The following is a 20,929-nucleotide window of genomic DNA, read 5'->3' on the forward strand; positions in this document are numbered from 1 at the left end:
GTCCGCTTTTCCCACAGTCTCGGGCTGAGCCCGAGACCCCAGAACATGTGGCCTGTTGCTGCAGTTTGACACAGCTCCGCACAATTCCTTGCGCAGAGCCAGGAGCTGTACCCATCAGGGTAGGGTGGGGGGAGCAGGGAAATTAAGTTAAATTTTTTTAAAAAACCTACCTTCTGGGCACAAGTGTTCGTGTGCTCCATCCTCTTTAAAAATAAAAAATAGCGGGCGCGACACCTCTCTTCATGAGGTTGTTGCACCTCACATGTAAACGGAGGAGGGAACTCACATTAAAGACAATGTGAGATCTTCCCTCCTCTGTCCTGGATTAAACGGTAGGTTTAGCTAAGGCCAATATCTCTGGCATTTCTGACTTCTGCCTCAGTTTCTTTTCCTGTAAGGCAACTTAAAGCCCTCCAGATGTTTTGGCCTACAACTCCGACATCCCTCATAATTGGCTTTTCTGGCTAGGGCTGATGGGAGTTCTAAGTCAAAATATCTGGAGGGCTTCAACTTGTACATCCCTGCTGTAAGGACACATTACACATTTCAATACTGGAACATGACAATGATGAATACCTACTAATAAGATGATGACCTGAAAATGTTACTTTGAAATTCCTAAACCATGAACTTACCCAGGCAATAGGTAATACTCATTGTTGCTTGTACAAATGTATGCTCAGTTTTAGCACATAAACAGAATAGTAATAATTTAAATAGATATTTTAAAGATACCTTGGAGAGCCCCGACCAATGGGCAGTATGGAAATGCAATAAATAAATACTTAACTAAAGTAGCTAATTCTTGCAGCATGAAAAGGAAAACTTTCTATTGATGTTGTTATTATTGTTATTAATTTACTACCAATGAGGAGTATGGTGCCTTACAGGGTAACATAAGCAAAAAAGAAAAAGAAAAGCCAGGTCTCTGCCCAAAGGAGATTACAGTATAAGTTTTGAGAGAGAATAGTATAACCGGGGGGGGGGGGGGGATGGAGGAAAGACCGAGACCAAGTTTAAGGAATAAATGCTTAAAATACTACATGGAAATGGTGGGTTGGAGGCAGGTATCTGAAGACAAACAAAAGGTGTGCCACATAATTGCAATGTGCAAGTGTCAAGAATAAAAGGGAAGCAAGAGAGAATAGACAGAGTTCTTTAAGGGAGTGGAAGACCTTCAACAGTTTGTACACGTTAACTGTCACATCAAAATAATTTATTTAAGTACACTTTAAAAAACACAACTTCTGCCATGTACTTGTGGGGCTTTTGAATTTTGTTTTCATCTTTCAAAAGTGGCAATCCACTTCTGAATTATAGGGGAAGTTTGGGTTCAACAGTTCCAATAAAAATGTGGAAGTGCTTAGACACTCCTAAAAGTAGTTCTCCGGATTATAAACTTAGGGCAATATCCAATATTCCCATGGCGTTCCTGCTCATTCTATTGTGCTCACTTTCTGTTGCACTGCTTGCGCAACAGAAAGCTAGTAATTCTAAAAGCAACCCCAATAACTGAATTTCTTTGATTCTAAGATGCACTTTCCCCCCCATATAAACATCTCTAAAAACGGGGTGTGTCTTAGAATCGCGGGTGCGTTTATTATTTCTTAGAATCAAAGCCTTTTTTCTGTTGGTTGTACTGAAATTAGTGTGCATCTTACTATCGATGGCATCTTAGAATCGAAGAAATACAGTAAAAAGCAGAAACACCTGTTTCCAGACTGGGACAGGTCAGTAAAGCTTCCTCCTCCAAGTTCCGCCGACCTGCCCCGTTCCAGAAATGAGTGTTTCCGCACAATCCTGGTTGCCCTTTTAACTGGCACATAGATGTTGCTGGCGCATAGAGAGTCTAAGATACTGGCCAAAAATGTTTAGTCTGATAAGCACAGCCTCCCAGGAGGAAAGATGATAAACTTTCCACCAAGTGTTTGAATGCACCAGTGGAATTTTAGGATGCTTTTAAGATGTTTTTAGGAAGTTTTAACAATGTATACTGTGTTTTGATTAATATTTTATGTGTTTTATACTTGTTGTTCCCCGCCTCGATCAGGATGGAGAGGCGGGTTAGAAATAAATTTATTATTATTATTATTATTATTATTATTATTATTATTATTATTATTATTATTTCAGGGCTCTACTGTCTAGGCAACAATTATGAAGGGAAGAAAGGAGAAATCAATAACACAATGAAATTAATAAGAAAGGACAGATATGGCAAGATCAGACAGGCATGCCTTCCCTTGCTTCCTAGGCCAGGCAGCAACGTAGGGAGCTTCCTATCTCAAATGAAAGTTCAACTTCCTGACTCCTGGTTCCCCAATTAAGACTTTCCATTTCCAGAATGTGCCCCTCCAAATATCCAAATGAGCAACAAAACTAATGCAACCTGAAAGCTAATCACTACTATAAATGCACAAACTTACATGCTACAACCAAAAGGTTTATAGTAAAATACTCTTTGTTTCTTGAGGAACAATATAGCAAGAACTATAACAACCTCATTTACATATTAAATTGGTTGAAACAAAGGCTAGATGTATACCAAGCAGGATATTGCACTATGAAAATAGTATGAAAGCAGTATATGGTATGTGTCATAGGCTCCAACAGTTGTCAGTGAACTTCAATACCGCTATAAATTATTATTATTATTATTTTTATTATTTATATAGCACCATCAATGTACATGGTGCTGTACAGAGTTATTATTATTATTAATTACATTTATATACCGAACCATAGCCGAAGCTTCTGCCTTTTATATACTGCTTTCATACCGCTTTCATGGTGCAATATCCTTCTTGGTGTAGATCTGGCCAAAAAAGAAGGCCTTTGTAGGAGAAAATTGTACATTGACAATTTGGCATAAAACTGAGATATAGCTGAAATTTATATACATGATGGCCAGTAGTAAAGTAGTATTTAGAAGCGATGATGATTTAACACAGTCATTTACAATGTCTATTATCTTGGAATGAGGTGGGTAACATGTGGCACATATGAGAAATTTAAGATTTAAACAAATGCTTAAATTTTTTTATTACTGGTATTTTAGGGCCTTACCAGTGCCCCTCTGTTTTGATTGTTTAATGTTTTACAAGTATGTTTTCTTATGTTTATATTGTAATGGCCATTGACTATAAACAATAAAATCTGAACCATTTAAATAGAATCTTTAAAAAAATTCTTAATGATACAAGGGAATATATACATTTTAAAGCAATTCATATATTTGCAAGGAACTGAACATACGATGGCCACAATCTAAAGATGCATAGACAGACGTCTGCATGATAGTTATTTTTTCTACTGTCCACTCATTGGAAACTACTTTTGAAATTCTTCTGAGTGTAAAATGATATTTGCTATATATAGCCAAGACAAATATATAATTTGTTTATGGAAGACACAAATATACCTAGTACAAAGGATTTAATATTTTTCTTCAGAGTTTAAATCTTGCATAAATGTAAATCTTTTCAGAATTATGTCACTACTGTGTCCTTTAACTAGACTATTCTCAATGCAGTTAATTTAAACTGACTTTTACATTAGTAGTGTGAAAATTACATCATATCAAGGTCCTTTTAAAAACGTGAACGCACATATCAGACAACATACACCAACCATGGAGCTCTTAAATTCTCAAATAAACTAATGTTTACAGCATGTAGAAACTAGCATATACACAATGAACCGCTTCTGCCCCTTCTTCATTTCTGTTAAACACTACCTGGAATTTAAGTAGCATTTTGAGGGGGGTGTTAGTGCAAAAACTGGTAAAAGAGAAACTGCTTCTAGCGCGCACATGCCAAATATTTCTGTGTTCTCTTTTGGAGAGTTATTAGGCTAATCCAGCAACCTACTTATTAAATTCAGTAAAGTTTTCAAAGTAGTTCGGGGATTGGGGTGTGTGTGAGTAAATAATAATAATAAAAATCTTAATAACAAAACATGGTGTTTGTATCTTTAAATCATGACCTTAGTCTTTTTATATATATATTTGTAGACTGCGCAGTGCTGCTTTTTTAAAGGATTACTTTAACAACAGAATGCTTTCAAACATCATCTATTCTGTGATGAAGCACAAAGCAGGAAGATTTCAATCTCATGAAGTTTTAGAATGTTATAGTAGATGTGTTAATGAATAAATATGTGGTATACATAGACTTGTGAATAAGCTCTGCTTGAAATGTGGTATTTCCAGGAAATAATGATATCATTTTTTTAAAGTATGAATGTTCTGGCATTTTCTGTTTTGTTTTTGAGGGGGTGTTCAAATGTAGAAGGAAATACAAAATAGAATTTGTCATATTCACTCTAGAATCGTTGTGTCTAGAGCAAATAATAACTTGCCTTCTGCTTCCGCAAATGTCACCTACACATTATTTTCATCTGAGCTTACGATGAGTCATAACTTTGAGTCCAGACTCTAGGGCCAGAGAAATCTGTTTATATAGCTCATAATGTAATTACAGCTACCTTAAGACAGATGAGGCAGAAGGCAGCAATATATTGAAACTGATTGAAAAATGCAGTTGTCCAGAAGCACTTGTGGGGAAGAGGTCTCTGAAAAGCTGCTCAAAGCTTCAGAGTTTGAAGTGAAATTTTTGATGTTGTCACTCTCAATCTATTGAACGGCTGACGGACAATCAAACCCGTCTGGCTAGCTGGCAGCTCATTTTGCTGGCAGGTGGCAAACAATTAGACACACCAATTTGTGCCTCCTGATGACATTAAAGCATGAAACTAAGTTGTATGCAGGGCCTAGTGATTTGTGTGAAAGCATTTCAAAAATAATACTCTTTGCCGTGGCAACTCATTTCAGACTGCCACCTTCCATTATGGCTTTGAGTAGTGAAGACGACAGACTTGAGTTACGTGCAGTGCAAGGGCGCTTCTGTTCAATCCGTCATCAGCGCCCCCCGAGACCTCAATCCCTCCTTTCATCAATATCACCTCATCATTTACATTCGATAGTACTTGAACTGCTGAATACATTAAGCTACACAGAAGACCCATTTCATAAGATACGTTGAAACATGTTTGTTTTTTTACATTTCATTTACAATTCTATGTGCATTAAAATGAATTTTAGCATGTTTTATAGGACAGTATTGTGAGATTGTAACTCTTGTCCACTTCTTCGAAATACCCCATTTTGGAAATACTTGTGTATAATAAGCATTTACTTTCTATGTGAATTTGGGCATTAAAGTACATTTTTTTTAGATATACAGTTAATTATAAACTTGCATTAACATATTTCAGTATGTTTAAAAATAATACTCATTGGAACATTTTGATGGTTCATAATAATACCATTTTACTATGCTAATAACAAGTGTTTAACGAGATTTTGCTCCAGCATACCCTGGCCCACATCCAGTTGTATATATATAAAAAAGGTTGTGTAAAAAATAATAATAGTTTAGCATATTTCTTGTGAAATCCACAGACGCAGGCTCGGTTTTCATGATCACAGAGGGCAAATAACCTATGGGGCGTGCTGGTTGTCTCTAGGGGGATTTGAATAATTACTCTCAGCAGCACAGCTTTTTGTGGCCAGAGTGGCTTGTTGCTGTGGGTAACAATCCACTCAGAACCCATACAAAAGCTCGTGGGTTCTGGTGGCTTATTCTCCCTCGCTGCATGTGCCCTTGGTGGCTTGAGTTCTTCACTCCGCAAAACATGAATTATTAGAAATGGTGGTAGTGACTGGTTTGGGCCGACAAGAATCCCCATTAATATTTTTGTATTCTATAGATACTTTATTTTATTTTAAACTGCTTCTATACTTTTTGATGTCACAGACTCTCCAAGTGGTTTACAGTATAAAAACCAATATAAAAACAGTATAAAACAGTAACTACCTTAAAAATATGACAACAAAAGCTGTAAAACAGAGTGTCATGATACCTTACAAGTCAGGGAAAGCCTGAGAGAACAAATGAGTCTTCAGGAAGCGCTTGAAGTTCGCCAGAGGGCATGTCTACAACATAGGGTGTACAGGGAGGGAGGGAGGGGAGATGATCGCGGAGTTAAAGGCTTCCGCGACCCTCTCCTAGTGTCTTGACAGCCACGCAACATCCTAGAAGGACATCGTGGCCGCCATTTTTCCCCCGAAGAGGGAGAAGGAGCGCAACTGCAAAAGGTAACAAAAAAAATCTGAACCCACTTCTCACCCCCAAAGGGCACAGACTGACCCCATGCAGCTTTGTGCCCATTTTAAGTGCTCCACAAGAAGGGATGACCTGGGAGCAGCAGCCGCATGGCCCATGCTCCTCATGATGGTCCTGGGACTGTTGGTTTTTCAGCTGTTTCCTATATCCTGGGGGAAGTCCCTGGTCATCCCAGGTTGCCCCCGGGATCCCCTGTGCATCATTTAGACAGACAGGGACGATCACTAGTCCTATATTCCTGGGATAGAGGGCTGGTGAAGACATGTCCAGAGTTTTCACCTCTTGAACTGCATATGGGAGAGTGTTCCAGAGGATGGGTTCCACTACCAAGAAGGCCTGCTTACATGATGTTATCTGACAACACACTGTTGGTCATGGAACGACCAATAAAGCCTCCTCAGAAGATCTCAGAGGTGACTTGGTGTACATACAGGAAGGCAGACAGCTAGATATCCTGGCCCCGAGTTGTTAAGGGTTTGAAACCTTGAATATGGCCTTTAACTTTTTTTTTTTTTCACTATGCTATTGGAGCTGAACATAGCAAATTCATATTTAGTTAATGAACTAATTAGTTGTTTATTAATTAAAATATTTTTATCCCAACTTTCTGGTGCAAAAGCACTATTCAGGGTGCCATACAATATTTTAAAATGGCAATTTATAAATGAAACAATATTTATATAGGGCTAATCAATGTTCTAAAATTTATGATCTGCATTTGGTTAAAGAAAGGCAATTGTCTATCAGCCTGTCATGTGATATTAATATCTTGGGTGGATAGGTGGGTGGAAATGAATGATGAACACAGAAAAGAATATCCAATTGTATCAACGTCAACTGCTTGTAAAGCTTTCAAAAAAGACATAACTTTACTTTTGTTAGTAATTGAGTTCTGTCAGTTATAGTTCTTGAATTGTTCAAACTCTTTGGCTTCTGGTGAAGCTTTTCCCAATGAACCCATTTTATCCAAATCATGAAGACTATAAGCTGAGATTTTCATTGCAGCACCAATGCACAAGAGTGCTCTTGGAGACCTCCAAATGTGTGTGTGAAACTCCCGATCCCCAATACCCTTCCAAGATTGATTTTTTAAAAATCTAGAAAAGGGTCGCTGTTCACCAAGCTCATCTTCCTATTCCTGAACCTGCTGCTAATCAGCTGTTCTGAGGGCAAGAATAAGAAAGAGATGCTTCCAGGCCCCACCCAGACTTCTTCCAACCAGAAAGCCCTTTTATCATGTTTCCTTGCCCTCCCACCAAAGTGTGAGACTCTGCCAAGTAATCCACAAAACTTTATTCAGCAAATAAACATCTCTTTGCACCTCAAGAGAGTTTAAAACCTAGGAACTTTCCTCTAAACTAACACTTGGCTAAACTAAGCGAGACAATTGTTTTTTCAAGAAAAGGGAAAAAGGTCCTTTCCATTCAAGGAGGATTTCTTGGAAGAAGTCTTTGGCGAGAGGCTAGTCAAGCTGACCACTTCTCGGCTACCTTTAGCTCCGCCCATTTGAACCTACGGCAGACCCTGGGATTGGCCAGCTCTAAAGTCCCTTTGCTGGTGGAGGATTCCTGAGTTCCCACAGACTGTGAGTTGTTAATATTTTGACTGATAAGGTCTGGAGAAGATTCTTCCCTGGCAGGTGAAGAGCCTAGGAGAATCACCTCCCCCACTTCCTGTGTAAACTGGGACGTTTCTAGTCTTGTTTCTTCAGCTTCAGAATCTGATTCTGATTGATAGCCTGAAACTCCTTCCCCCACACCAAGGGGAACAGGCCTTGTCATGACACCTTTCCTGTTTGCTCTCTCTCTCTCCCCGCCACTCCCAACCCCTAACCTTGCTGTTTCTCTCTCCTTCCCAGCCCCAAGCTCTTTCTCTCCCCTCCTACCCCTTCACCTTGCTATATATCTCCTCTCCCATCCCCTAGCTTTTTCTCTTTTTCTCTCCCGTTCCAGCCCTTTCCCTCTTTCTTTTTCACATACCAGCACCTTCCTGGGTGAGGGCTCTGATGGCAGCACCAGGTGGGAAACGGAGGGATGGAGTCCAGGAGAGAGGTAGGGAATATGTTTTCTTTCTTCTGGGGCTGGAGAGACTGTATGTGGATGGGATGAGCAAAACAATCCCATGTAGGTCTACCCAGAAGTAAGTCCCACTGAGTTCCATGTAAGCATGAATAGGATTTCAATCTTAGAAAGGAAGAGTGGGTGGGATAGATGAGGGAAGGAACTGGTGTGTGTGTGAGAGAGGAGAGAGGGTGAATAAGTCTCTGACAAGAGATGGATTGTCTCTCAGTCTAACCAGTTTATCTTTTGTGAAATGAGTGTTTTGTTATGCTTTTGTCAGATCAAATACGTGGATTAGGTTCAGAGTTCATGCCCAACCTCTACTTATACTCAGTTTCTTGGGTGCGCTACTTCTTACTTGTCCTTTGTGATTGGCCAGGTCCCCATGGCAGCAATTATGTGATTAGCCACATCCTCCATGGGAGCCATTTTGTGCTGGTGCCCACAGCAGTTTCTCAAATTCCCAGATGTACCCATGGGCCAAAGAGGTTGGAAACACATGCTATAAAGAATAATGAATAAACACAAACATGGGGAGGAAATGAAGATGGCCTTAGCCTAGACTTCATATTTCTCATAATATGAGAACACACATTGTAAGATGGGTAAGAGGATGTTAAACACAATCAAATTAAAAGGCAAACGCTGGAAAGACTGAGTAATTTTGCTGAGTATTTTTAGACTGTTTTCTGTCACTGAAGTATTTCAGGATGAAAAGCATTGTTTTAAATTGAGAAAAGTTATAGCTTCATAAAGTAGATCTGTTTTCTGAATAGGAATTATACTTTTATTTGCTGCTAGAAGACAAAATTCAATCCAGATACCTTTTTCATAAACAATATGGACTGTTTATAGTAAAATAGCGCACATGGATGTAAAGCAGCTGTATTTTCTCTGAACAGTCTTTATCAACATCTCACAGACAATCTATACATTCAAATGTCAAGACTAATATAATACAACATAGTGAACCAATTGTGCCATATACCTGTCAAAGGAGTGAAACTGCATTGGGAGAATAGGTTGAGCTTCTCTCTTTAGTGCAGGATCAGGGTATGGAATAGGATCAGGTCCACATTCTGCAATTTCAACAGGGGCTGCCACCAGGCTTTTCAATATTTCCTTAACGTTGATGCCCTTGCTTTGGCTGATACTTGATATTGAGGATGCAGGTTTCAGAATTTCACTGGGACTTTCTGTTAGACTTTCTTGAGATTTCTTCACCTCAGAAGACAAAGTAGATAACAGTTCACTCATAGCATCAGGACCTGTGCTTGTTTCTAAATCTGTCCCATTCAATATACTGGGCATTTGTTCCTCTCCAATTCCAGAATCTGTATGAGGAATGGAGCTTTCCAGTTGAATATCTTCAACCGGTGTTGGAGTTTCTTTTTCTTTGATATTATCTGGAAATACAGCAGGGGTTTCTGCAATAGAAAAATGTAGAAATATTTAAGCTTGGAGATTACTATTTCATCCATGATACTTTATTAATAGAGATGGAGATGCAAAATTTTGCGTAAACATAGACAAAGGTCTCTTTCCAAGTACTTGAGAGGCACAAACACAGTGATCCATTTGTCTTCTAGAATCCCATGGCAGCCATGATCATATGTATTTTCTGACACCACTCTCTCTGCAAGTATCTGATGTAGCATGGTCTCACAGGATGTCCTGGAGACCAACCTGGCTGCCATATTTTGCACCAGGTGGAGTTTTCAAACTAGATATACAGGCAGTCTGAAGTATAGCATATTACAGAAATCAAGCCTAGAGGTTATCAGCACGTGCACCACCGTTACCAGGTCCACAAGTTCCAAGAATGGGCATAGCTGGCATATCAGGTGAGGCTGATAACAGGCACTTCTCACCATCACCTTCACCTGGGGCACCAGGAGCAGGGTTGGGTCAAGAAGCACCCCCATGCTCTGAACTTGCTCCTTCTGGGGGGTATAGTCCCATCCAGAACTGACTGACAGTTCAGTATCTAAATTAGAACCCTTCACTTCTGTCTTCCCTGAATTCAACTTAAGTTTGTTCTCCCTCATCCAGACCATTACTGACTTCAGGCAGTCATTCAGAGGAGTCATACCTTCGTTGCATGAAGATATTACAGAAAAATAGATTTGGCTGTTATCAACATAATGATAACACCTGGCCCCAAATCTCCTGATGATCTCCTCAAGCAGTTTCATGTAGATAGGACAGAGCCCCGAAGGACTCCACATCACACCTCCTTTTTCAAGGAGCAACAATAACCAAACAACACCATCTGGAACTGTCCTGAGAGGAAGGAGTGGAAGCACTACAGAGCAGTACCTCCAACCCCCAACTCCCCCTTCTAAGTGGTCTAGAAGGATGGTATCGAATGCTACTGAGAGGTCCAGAAGAACCAATAGGGATGCACTCCGCCTACCGATTCCCAGGGAAAGATCATCCACTAGGGTGACCATGGCAGTCTCGACTCTGAATCCTGCTCTGAAGCCAGTCTGAAATGGGTCCAGGTAATTAGTTTCATCCAAGACTGCTTGGAGTTGAATGCCCACCACCTTCTCGATTACCTTGCCCAAGAATGGTAAATTACTTACTGGCCTATCATTATTAAAGTCCAGGTGGTCAAGGGAGGGCTTCTTCAGAAGTAGTCTAACAACTGCTTTTTTCAGAGAAGATGGAAAATTGCCTTCCCTTAGGGAGGCATTAATAATGTTCAGCAAAAATTGCTTTACCCACCCACACTCCATGGACTACAAGCCAGGATGGACAAGGGTCAAGAAGGCAACTTATCTTTTTAACCAAACCAACCAGTTTGTCCATCAGGAGTCACAGACTGAAAATGATCTAGTTTAATCATGCAAGCATAGTTCCTAGACACCCCTACTCATTCAAACTCCTGTATTTAGAACCATAGAGATTACAAGGCAACCAAGCAGTATAACACAGTTATAGTTATTAGCTTTTGACTGTTCTTTAAACTAAGTAATGAGCCTGTACTTCATTAGCCCCCTTTCTATGGAACTGCCTGCCTCTGGAAGTCAGCCAGGCACCAACATTGTGTTATTTTCAGTGCCTCCTGAAAACATCTCTATTTCAGAAAATGTCCTTGATTGACCAGCCATGATTTTTATTGGTACTTTGTTTTAAAAACAAAATAATAATAATAATAATAATAATAATAATAATAATAATAATGTGTTTATTATTTTAATCTCCTATTGTTCACCACTCCTATCTGTCTAGATATTAAGTGGAAAATAAATGTTGCAAATAAATACATAGTTAATTACCAGATTAGAAACCTGGTAATGAGAAACTTCATCTATGAAACATGATTTTACCAATAAAAGTTCTCAATGTTTCTGGCATTTTGTGTCTCCTTGCCAGAATGTTTGTGCCAAAAGATGGGCACATGACAGTATCCAACAATGTTATTTCTCTAATGCAAATTATGTTGTGTAAGCATAAGGGATCTCCAGTGCAACAGCAATAGTACCAGCTTTGGTGACAGGATTCCCAGGAAAAACCATCACACCTAGGGTGACCATATGAAAAGGAGGACAGGGGTCCTGTATCTTTAACAGTTGCATAGAAAAGGGAATTTCAGCAGGTTCATTTGTATATATGGAGAACCTGTTGAAGTTCCCTCTTCATCACAACAGTTAAAGGTGCAGGAGCTACACTGAGTGACCAGATTTAAAAGAAGGCAGGGCACCTGCAGCTTTAACTGGTGTGATGAAGAGGAAATTTCACCAGGTTCCCTATATATACAAATGCCACCTGCTGAAATTTCCTTTTCAATACACCCTAATGCAATTTGTGTTGTACTAGAGATCCCTTATGCTAGAGCAATGAAATTAGCACCTAGTACTAACATCTAGTATCTAATACCTTAGTATCTCAAAACTTAGGCCTAATCTACACCAAGCAGGATATTGCACTATGAAAGTGGTATATAAAAGGCAGGAGCCACACTACTGCTTCAACTACTGTTGAAGTGCACTGACAACTGTTGGGGGCCATTGACAAATACCATATACCTCTTTCATCCTGCTATATCATGTTAGGTGTGGCTCCTGCCTTTTATATACCACTTTCATAGTGCACTATCCTGCTTGGTGTAGATTAGGCCTTAGTCAGCTGTACCGCAACCTATGTTTTTCAAACAACTTCTGAACATCTAGAGACAATCTAATTTAAATACACTTTAAAAAAACAAGTCTAGAGATAGTATTGTGTTCTACACAGTTTCACCAGAATTTAAACATAAGTCTCAAATAGCTTCAATTACATTCTTAAATGCACTCTAAGAGCAACAAATGCAGATATTTTATTTTTAAATTGTTTCTGTGCAAAGTGCTCTCTACAATGTATCTCAACGTCAGGACATGAAAGCTTATACCTCTGGAACTGCACTATTACAAGATTCATCTAAACTAATCAATCAGTAATTGTAGAATGAAAGGTGCAAACAATATCACTTAAGTTATATGATCATATTTCACACTTTTTACTTGAAGCCGAACACCTTCCATCCTAAAGTTACTTCAAGCTTAAGTTATAAATTCAAATTGTCAATAGTACAGGCAGCTATAAATGAACTGCAGTTATTGGATAATATTAAGTTTACAGAGGTTTATTTAATGGTTGTGCTAATGGAAGGAGCAAAGCATGCTGCTTATACATGATAAGCCTGAATCCTGGTTTTTCGTTTTGTGTGAATGCAGCCATAGCCTCAGTAATCCTTTCAATATCTTTGTAAAGTAAGCTAATTTTATAATTCCCATATGGCAGATAGGAGGCTGATGACAAGGGAATAGCAGTTTTCCCATGGCCAACTAGCAAGTGTATAGCTGGTGAGGTATGGACTAGGAACTTCACCAGTCAATCTTTTAGCCACTACATTACATCAGCTCTGATCTTATTACAAACAATGATTTATGCAAACTGTTTTGCAAAATATGAGAAATCCCCAATCAGAACTTTCCCTCATTTAGGGGGAAATTGTTTTCAATATACTACATTTTATATTGCCCATGGCCTTAGATAGACGAGGGGTTATCCCGGACTGATACCCGGGATCGCCCGTGTGCATCCAGATGACGCACAGGGGATATGGGCTCAGGCATGGATCAACCCTCCCTTGCCCCGGGATAATGGGCACCACTTTTGGCCCGATATTTCCTGCGGTCTCGGGCTGAGCCCAAGACTGCGAGCATGTAGCCCGTTCCGCCACTTTTCCTGGCTCCATGCAATTACTTGCGCATAGCCGGGAGAAGCTGCGCACGGGGCGCAGCGCTCCCCACGAGTGTTGCACCCATTGGGGGCAGGGTGGGGGGAGAAAGGGAAACAATTTTTTTTAAAAAAAATCCACTTACCTGAGCGCACAAGCGTTAGTGCATATCTGGCCCCTTTAAAAAAAAAAAGGCGGACGCGATGGCTCTCCTTGTGAGCTCGTCACGCCTGACGTGTAGACGAGGGCGACATCCCGCGATATTTGCATCGCGGGGTCTCCCCTCCTCCGGCGCAGATTTAAAGGTAGGTCTAGCTAAGGCCCATGAGTAGCAAGCTCAACAATAAACAAATTTACAAGGACAATACAACAATAGAAGGACAATGGTAAATGATAAACATTTAAACAGAGTTTGTGATAGTGTGTTAGTATTAGCTTTAGTAGAAGAACAGGCTATTAGCCTGACTCAACTTCTGCTGTTAAGGTCATACCATCACAGGAGGACCAGAATTAGCACTTTGGCAGCCCCATTTAGACATATTCACCTGGAAGCATGTTCCAATGTGTCCAGTAGAACTAACTTCCTGGCAAATAAACATAGAATTGTAGTCGTAGGTAGGGCAGTATCTATTAAAATTATATTCATTTAGGTTGCATGAAATTAAATAGCACAGATACATGAGCCTCATTCTAGAAGAAATAAAACTTTCTAATCAACCAAACCACATATTGCTGAACTTTCAGTCATAGAACCTACAAGAGCTCCATGGAGTAGATTCTTAGGGATGCAAGACTAATAATTGACAGCTTAACATTTAATCATTCAAGAGTAATAATTAATTTATGCCTTTGTGGCTGCGAATGACTGAGGATCAGGAACTCTAGATTCCTGTAGATCTTGGAACTACAGCAGGATACAAACACAATAAGCAAGTGTGTTTAGAGTAAACTTAACTCATGTTAAGTTAGTATATATAAATTGTTCTTGTATCGTTGATGTTGATAGAAAGCACTATAATGCCAAGTAACACTAAAAGTTGAGTTGAATTGGCTCCTGCAGTAGTGGTGGTGGTCAGGGACTGTTTTGCTTTTTAAAGCCATCTATTTTTTTTTATCATTTTGATAACATTTAAACAAATTGTCAAGTTCTATTTTAGTTGAGTTCTGCTTTATACCAATTGTTATTATCATTACAAAAAATGTAATTACAGATGTATCAATTGCAAAAAGGGTGTTTTTTTAATCATTACCAAAAAGAAAAAAAGAAAGAAAAAATCCTTTGCAGCCTCTTTAAGGGCCTCAAGGAACAGACAGTTCCCTGAATCTGGCAAATGTGTACAATTGCCCTACATAAGTATACTGCTCCTGTGAAAAATAAGCAGTTTACCCTAAATTAAAATTAAGCTCAAGCCATTATAATGTCTATATAGCACCAACAGTATGCCAGCCACTGAAAAGAACTTTGATTCCTGACAAACAATCTACATAAGCTGGAAAAGAGAGAGGGTAAAAAGCCATGGATTGATGATAAGTAGTGAAGATAAGCTAGGGAGAGTCAGATGACATTGAGGAAGCTGTAGTCATTACAGTGTTGTGGTGAAGAAAGTGGTTCAAGAGATGATTGGGTAAGGTGGGTATTGAAGAGTCAAGTTGCAAAAAAAGTTATGATGAATACTGAGAGTCTTGAGAGCCATTTTTTGGTGGGAAGGTGAGAAGATATATAATGTCAGATATAGGCAAAAGGAATAGCAAATGGCACAAAAACAGAAGGAAGTACAGAATAGATGGACGGGTGAAGGTATCATAATGGGGAGGGAGAGAGGAGATAGAGGTGGAGAGTTTTACAGAGATGCTTGAAATTGACACCACATGACAGGGAGCTGGATTAAGCATCTAAGGGATGTATGAGAGATATAGTTCTAATGACGAAAACGTGTGAATAGTAGAGGCTTTCTGAATTAGATAGGGAAGAAATGGTGAGGTTAAAGTAAATGAAGTTAAAAGTATTTTAGATCATAGATGAGTTTTAGAAATAAAAAGTGGGGGAAATTATGCTCTTGAAGATTCTGTGGCAAGATTTAGTGATCGCTTGGATATGGAAACGGAAGCAAAGCATCCAAAGTGGATTTCAAAGCCTCAGATACAGGAGATCCCAGTATCTTCAACAGAGATCTAATCAAATACTCTCCCCCAATTTGAAATAAAGGGTGGGTTCATGGGGAAAGAAGTGCTTCCTAAGAACCCGACATGGAGCTCTATAAGTCACAACCAGACTACTGAATAGGTGATCTACTGAACTCTGCACCCTTTGTAATTTCTTATTTGGCTTAATGACCAGCCTCATGTAGATCACTTTGCAGTAATTAATCCTCAGAGTTACAATTAAGCAGATGACTGCTGCAACCCCACCACTCTCTTGGAAAGGGTTCAGTCAAAAAGCCAGAGAGATAATAGAAAGAACTGTGGGGTCATTGCTACTTCCTGGCAAGCTGTAAAACACATCCCTTCTTTCTCCCAGACACAAGATCACCAGCCATCACCCGAACCCTAATCTTGTCTGGATTCATCTCTGTTAGTTAAAATTTATCTCTTCAACTATGGATGCCAATCACTGTTTCATAACAGAGACATAACTGAATTCAGGATGAAAGTTGAAACTGGTTGTTGTCAGTAAATTCTCGACTCACACCAATGAGACAACTGCTCTCAGCTTCACATTCTTATAAGCAAAGTATAGAAGAAAATCTACCAGGTAGATTTTGAGAAAATCTACCGGATAGGAAACATTTTTTCTGCCATTTTTTCTGCCAATTAAACTAGCAATCCATTCTGTAAGGGTCTATAAAAAATATTTTGACAAGCAATATTCCTCATATTCCTACCAAGTTCTGTACCAGATCTGGCAGAGGTAGGCAACTTATATCATAAAGGCTGTTTCTGTAGTATTATTCCAGGCATAATCACCCATCAGGGTTGCTAAAATAATTTCTGTCCCAAAAGCAAACAAAAAATGAGACTGGTACTGGTGAGACAGGATTAGTCATCCAAGAACATCCACAGTTATTCAAGGGTTGTATCCAACAATGTCATTCTGCTAGCACAAAGCACAATGGGAGAATCCAACAAAATTTCTGCTTGCACAAGTGCTTGCAAATCACAGGTTTATAAAGTGGTCCAATAACACTTGCAACTACTGGGAATGGGAAAAGGCAGCGAAGCTCCACTAGTACAACAAGTTATTGCACTACCAGTACGTTGCATTTAGGTAATTACAACCACGTCGTAAAATCACTGCGTGGGAAAGACAATGGTCAATAATTACTACTATATATGTAGCCAATCTGCTGCTATTCATTGGTATAGAGAATTTTGCTGCTCTTTTGTGCTTTTTATGCTTTGAGTTGATTGCTAATTTTATGATATAGTTAATTATTTGATGTTTTATTGCTAGAGTGTTTCTTATTCATCATCTTGGGGCATGCCTACACCATGCCTTTTTACCAGGGTCATCCCTGGATTGTCCCTGTGAATCCACATGATGCACAGGGGATGCCGGGAGCAACCAGGGATGACTGCTGCATTTTTTAAGGGTAACTCGTTCCCTAGTTATCCCAATTTTTCCATGATCCATCCCAAGACCGCAGGAGGTGTGGGCACCCATCCCACCTGGTGCCCGCTTACTCACGAGTAAGCACGGCACCAGAAATGGGCATGGAGCCATGCCACGTGGCTCTGTGCCCATCAGGGGAGGGGTTGTCAGCAATTTTGCCACCCCTGGGTTGGGGGGCAATTTCAGGGGGAAAGATCTTTTTTTAACCTACTGTTTTGTTGGAGTTGGGCCTCACTCTTGCACGACCGCTGCTTTCCCCCCGGCCCCAAATGGTGCCTGCGACGTCTGCTTCCTCACCGCCATGTGTGAATCCAGGGAGAAGATCTCGTGATCAGCATATCACGAGATCTTCCCCCCCTCTACACCCATAGGTATAGACATGCCCTTGGATATGTATTGCTATAAATATTTTAACATTATATAATAATAATCTACTTTTATCTAATGCCATGGACAGTTCCTTTCAAAGGGCCTAACCATGCTCTCTTTAAGGGAAATGAAAAGCTGCCCTCCCTTTAAGGAAGAATAATTCCCAGCAGGAGGTAGCCCAGAGACTACCAGGTTAGATCATCCAGGAGCAACTCGAATCAGTAATCCAATCCAAGAATCCATATGTTACTCAGTTTATTAACTAATATCAGTCATTGATGATTAGTGGCAATTTATTAGGATTAGGTAATTCAGAACCAAAAAAGCTTCATATTTAAAGATGTATTCTAACCTTGTTCTCCAAAATATTCTTAATCATCACTATGGTGTTGCGTACTTTTGTAACTAGATTGGCCTCCCCAACCTGGTGCCCTTTAGATGTGTTGGACAGCAAGTCTCATAATTCCCAACCTACATGGTCATTATTCAAGATGTCTGGGACTGATGGGTTGGGAATACAACACATTTGGAGGCACCAGGTTGGGTGAGGCTGAATTAGATGACATCAATTTGGGAACATTGGGCAGGATCCAATGGGAATCAGCCAGCATTGGCCGTGATGGAGCACTTCTGGGGGCAAGCCCCAAAATGAACTAAAAGGTTCTGGCAGGATAACAGAAGCTTAAAATGTAAGATATAGGAAGCTGATGTTAGTGAAATAGTTATAAGACCTGTATTGGAATTAGACTATGAAGGTGTGATGGGAAACTCTTGTTTGTTTAGGAGAATTTTTGGCTAAGCATCAGCTGGAATAATTTGATGTAAAAAGTTCTCAATTCCCAGAGAATTGAAAATGGAAATCTCCCAAAATGGAAAAACAAACATCTAATGATTTCAAGTGTGAGGGAATCTCTCCTTTGGAAGATTCCTGAATATTGGTGCTGAGCCTTAAATCCCAACTGTTCCTGGAGGAAATGGAGGACTTTGATAACTTAGGCTGTTCTAACAAAATGCTTTGCTTGTAACATTGCCTAACAAATAGTTTCAAAGTTGCCTCATAAATTCAGCTGATTGGCCACTGTGTCACACCAACATAGTGTTCATCTCTGTTGTTGAATAACCCTGGCTAAGCAGATGCTTCCTCTCCATCATCACTAGGATCCATTTTAATCACTGCTGGTGATCAAGACTGGGACTGGTAATTTGGGTGATGTTATTGTTTTTAATTTGACCTTATATGTCATACTGCATTTTAACTGCTGTCATGTCACCTTAAATACCTTTGGGTAATGAAGAGGGTAATATATCCCAGAGGTGGATGCAAGGTCAGTATTAGTGGTGTTTCCAACAATTCTGTTAGCATCACCTTGGTTAGAAGGCTTCTACCTCTAATTTTAGAGGGCTTCTACCTCTAATTTTAGGATGCTTTTAGTATGCTTTTAAGATGTTTTTAGGATGTTTTAACAATATATACTACGTTTTTAATCATTATGTTATGTATTTTATACTTACTGTTGTTCCCCGCCTTGATCAAAATGGAGAGGCGGGTAAGAAATCATTATTATTATTATTATTATTATTATTATTATTATTATTATTATCTTGACATGCAAAGTTCTCTTTTCATGGAGAGGACATGCTATGAGTCTACTTTGCTTAAAGTACCCTCATAATCAATTACACTACCTAGCTCAGGAGCAGTGCTGATTCCCTCTAAGATCCTCGAATCACATACAACCTGGAAATTTGCAAATGTTTTCACAGTAATTGCATCAGATCAGGTTCTTTGCCCCTTGTAAAGTCTGTGCTAGAAAACCTTAAGTGACAATATCCAACACTGATGCAATGCTGTGACTGTGGGAAAGGAGAACAATTTATTAACATATAAAGCTACATTATATTAGATAAAACCATTGGTCTCACTAGGCTAGTAATGTGGATTCTTACCATCCATGACTTTATAAAGTCTCTGACTATGTTTTCCCCCAGTTCTGCTATCTGAGCACCTTTTATCTAGAAGTGTGAAAATTAAAGCTAGGTCCTTCTGCATACAAGCATGTGTGGTCTAGCATTGAGCTACACCATCTCTCAGACCCAAGTAACTATAGTTCCACATAGTTATCTGTGTAATATCCTCTCAATGAAAAGCAGTTCACATATAATCTATAACAATATGGTATCTGTTGCTAGTTTATATAGGTGTCATCTTAATTATTTTGTCTATCTACCACAGAAAGTAGTTAATGAATTGAAAATGTAAATAGAAAATTCTTTTTAAATTAAGAGTTTAAAAATCTTTTTTAAAAACAAGATTCTAGAAGTCCCTGGAATGGAATTTGTTTTGAAATAAATGAACATGATTTTCTATGACTGGAGCTAATATAATCCACACCATTTGCAGAGCTTGCAAACCTTTAAGATAGCATGTTGTCTTGGTGACAGGGACACCTTCCCTTGAACCATGTCATGTTTTACTCCAAGATTGGATTGGGTCATTGATTGGCTGAAAGAGCTCTTATATAGACTGATCAGAAATCTTGACAAACTAGGCAATCCGCATCACTTTGGTATCTTGGACAGTCCCCATCTTCTTACCAAGATATATCTCAGGTCCCTTCCACACTTTAAGCTTTGCTACCTGATTCCCCTATATAAACTTATATTTCCACCTCTTGTGAAGATTGTTGTGCACTCTTTGTCCAGGAGGGGCAGAAAACTATTACTGACCCCAGTCAATGGGTAGGTTTTGCACTGACCCTTCTGCATCACGTCTGACAGAAGTCAAGATAAGCATTTGCAGGATCTCTTCTCTTATACTTGTTGGTCATCTTCTTTCCCACTATAAAATAGTATCGCTTTATTTTTTAAACTCAAGCCACTTGTGGGCTTTAAGTTAGCCTTTTATGTTGAGGGTGGGGATTTTTAAATAAACAACTAAAAGACACTTAGCACTGGACATGTGCATAGGAGAGAAGGAAGAGTAGAGGAATTGTGTAGTTAGATATCTGCAACTCCCTGTATTGTCTTTTATGAAGATAAAAATAGCATGCTGCTGTGCTATACTGAAGAAAAAAGAAGAAAGCTATGTATCCTGTCTTGCTGTAATAGAGTAAAGTGTGTTTGTGCGTGTGTATGCATGTGTGAGACTACTCGCCTGGTAACATCAGAACTTTTAGGTCTCACTGTTATCTCCAGCCAGATGGTCCATTGCAACAAAATTAAAAGGAACTGGATGCCATAATCCAAACTAAATGCTTCTATATCAAAGTCTGGAATAAATGCAGAGCTACAGATGAAAAGACAGAATTTCAGGAATATGGTGCTATCTTCTTTATCTTTTAGTATTATTTTTCAAAGGTATAAAATATACTGCTATAACAGGACAAATGACTTTGATGAAAACATTTTGTAGGGTCTTCTATATTTCAGTGTAATGCACTACAACTTTATTATTTACTGTAACTCTCTCAACGAACAA

The 20,929-nt window shown here is 39.2% G+C and overlaps 1 protein-coding gene across 1 annotated transcript in view; it reads right to left on the reverse strand.

The window, feature by feature from the left end:
* Window positions 1-20,929, reverse strand: part of NBEA (neurobeachin) — a 459,425-nt gene that overhangs the window by 293,379 nt on the left and 145,117 nt on the right. The window contains exon 30 of the mRNA XM_063126967.1: window positions 9,234-9,672. Within this exon, the coding sequence (XP_062983037.1) occupies window positions 9,234-9,672 (439 nt within the window). The remainder of the gene's footprint in view (window positions 1-9,233; window positions 9,673-20,929) is intronic.

The sequence above is a fragment of the Elgaria multicarinata genome, chromosome 5, assembly GCF_023053635.1.
Source record: "Elgaria multicarinata webbii isolate HBS135686 ecotype San Diego chromosome 5, rElgMul1.1.pri, whole genome shotgun sequence".
Classification (NCBI taxonomy): Eukaryota; Metazoa; Chordata; class Lepidosauria; order Squamata; family Anguidae; genus Elgaria; species Elgaria multicarinata.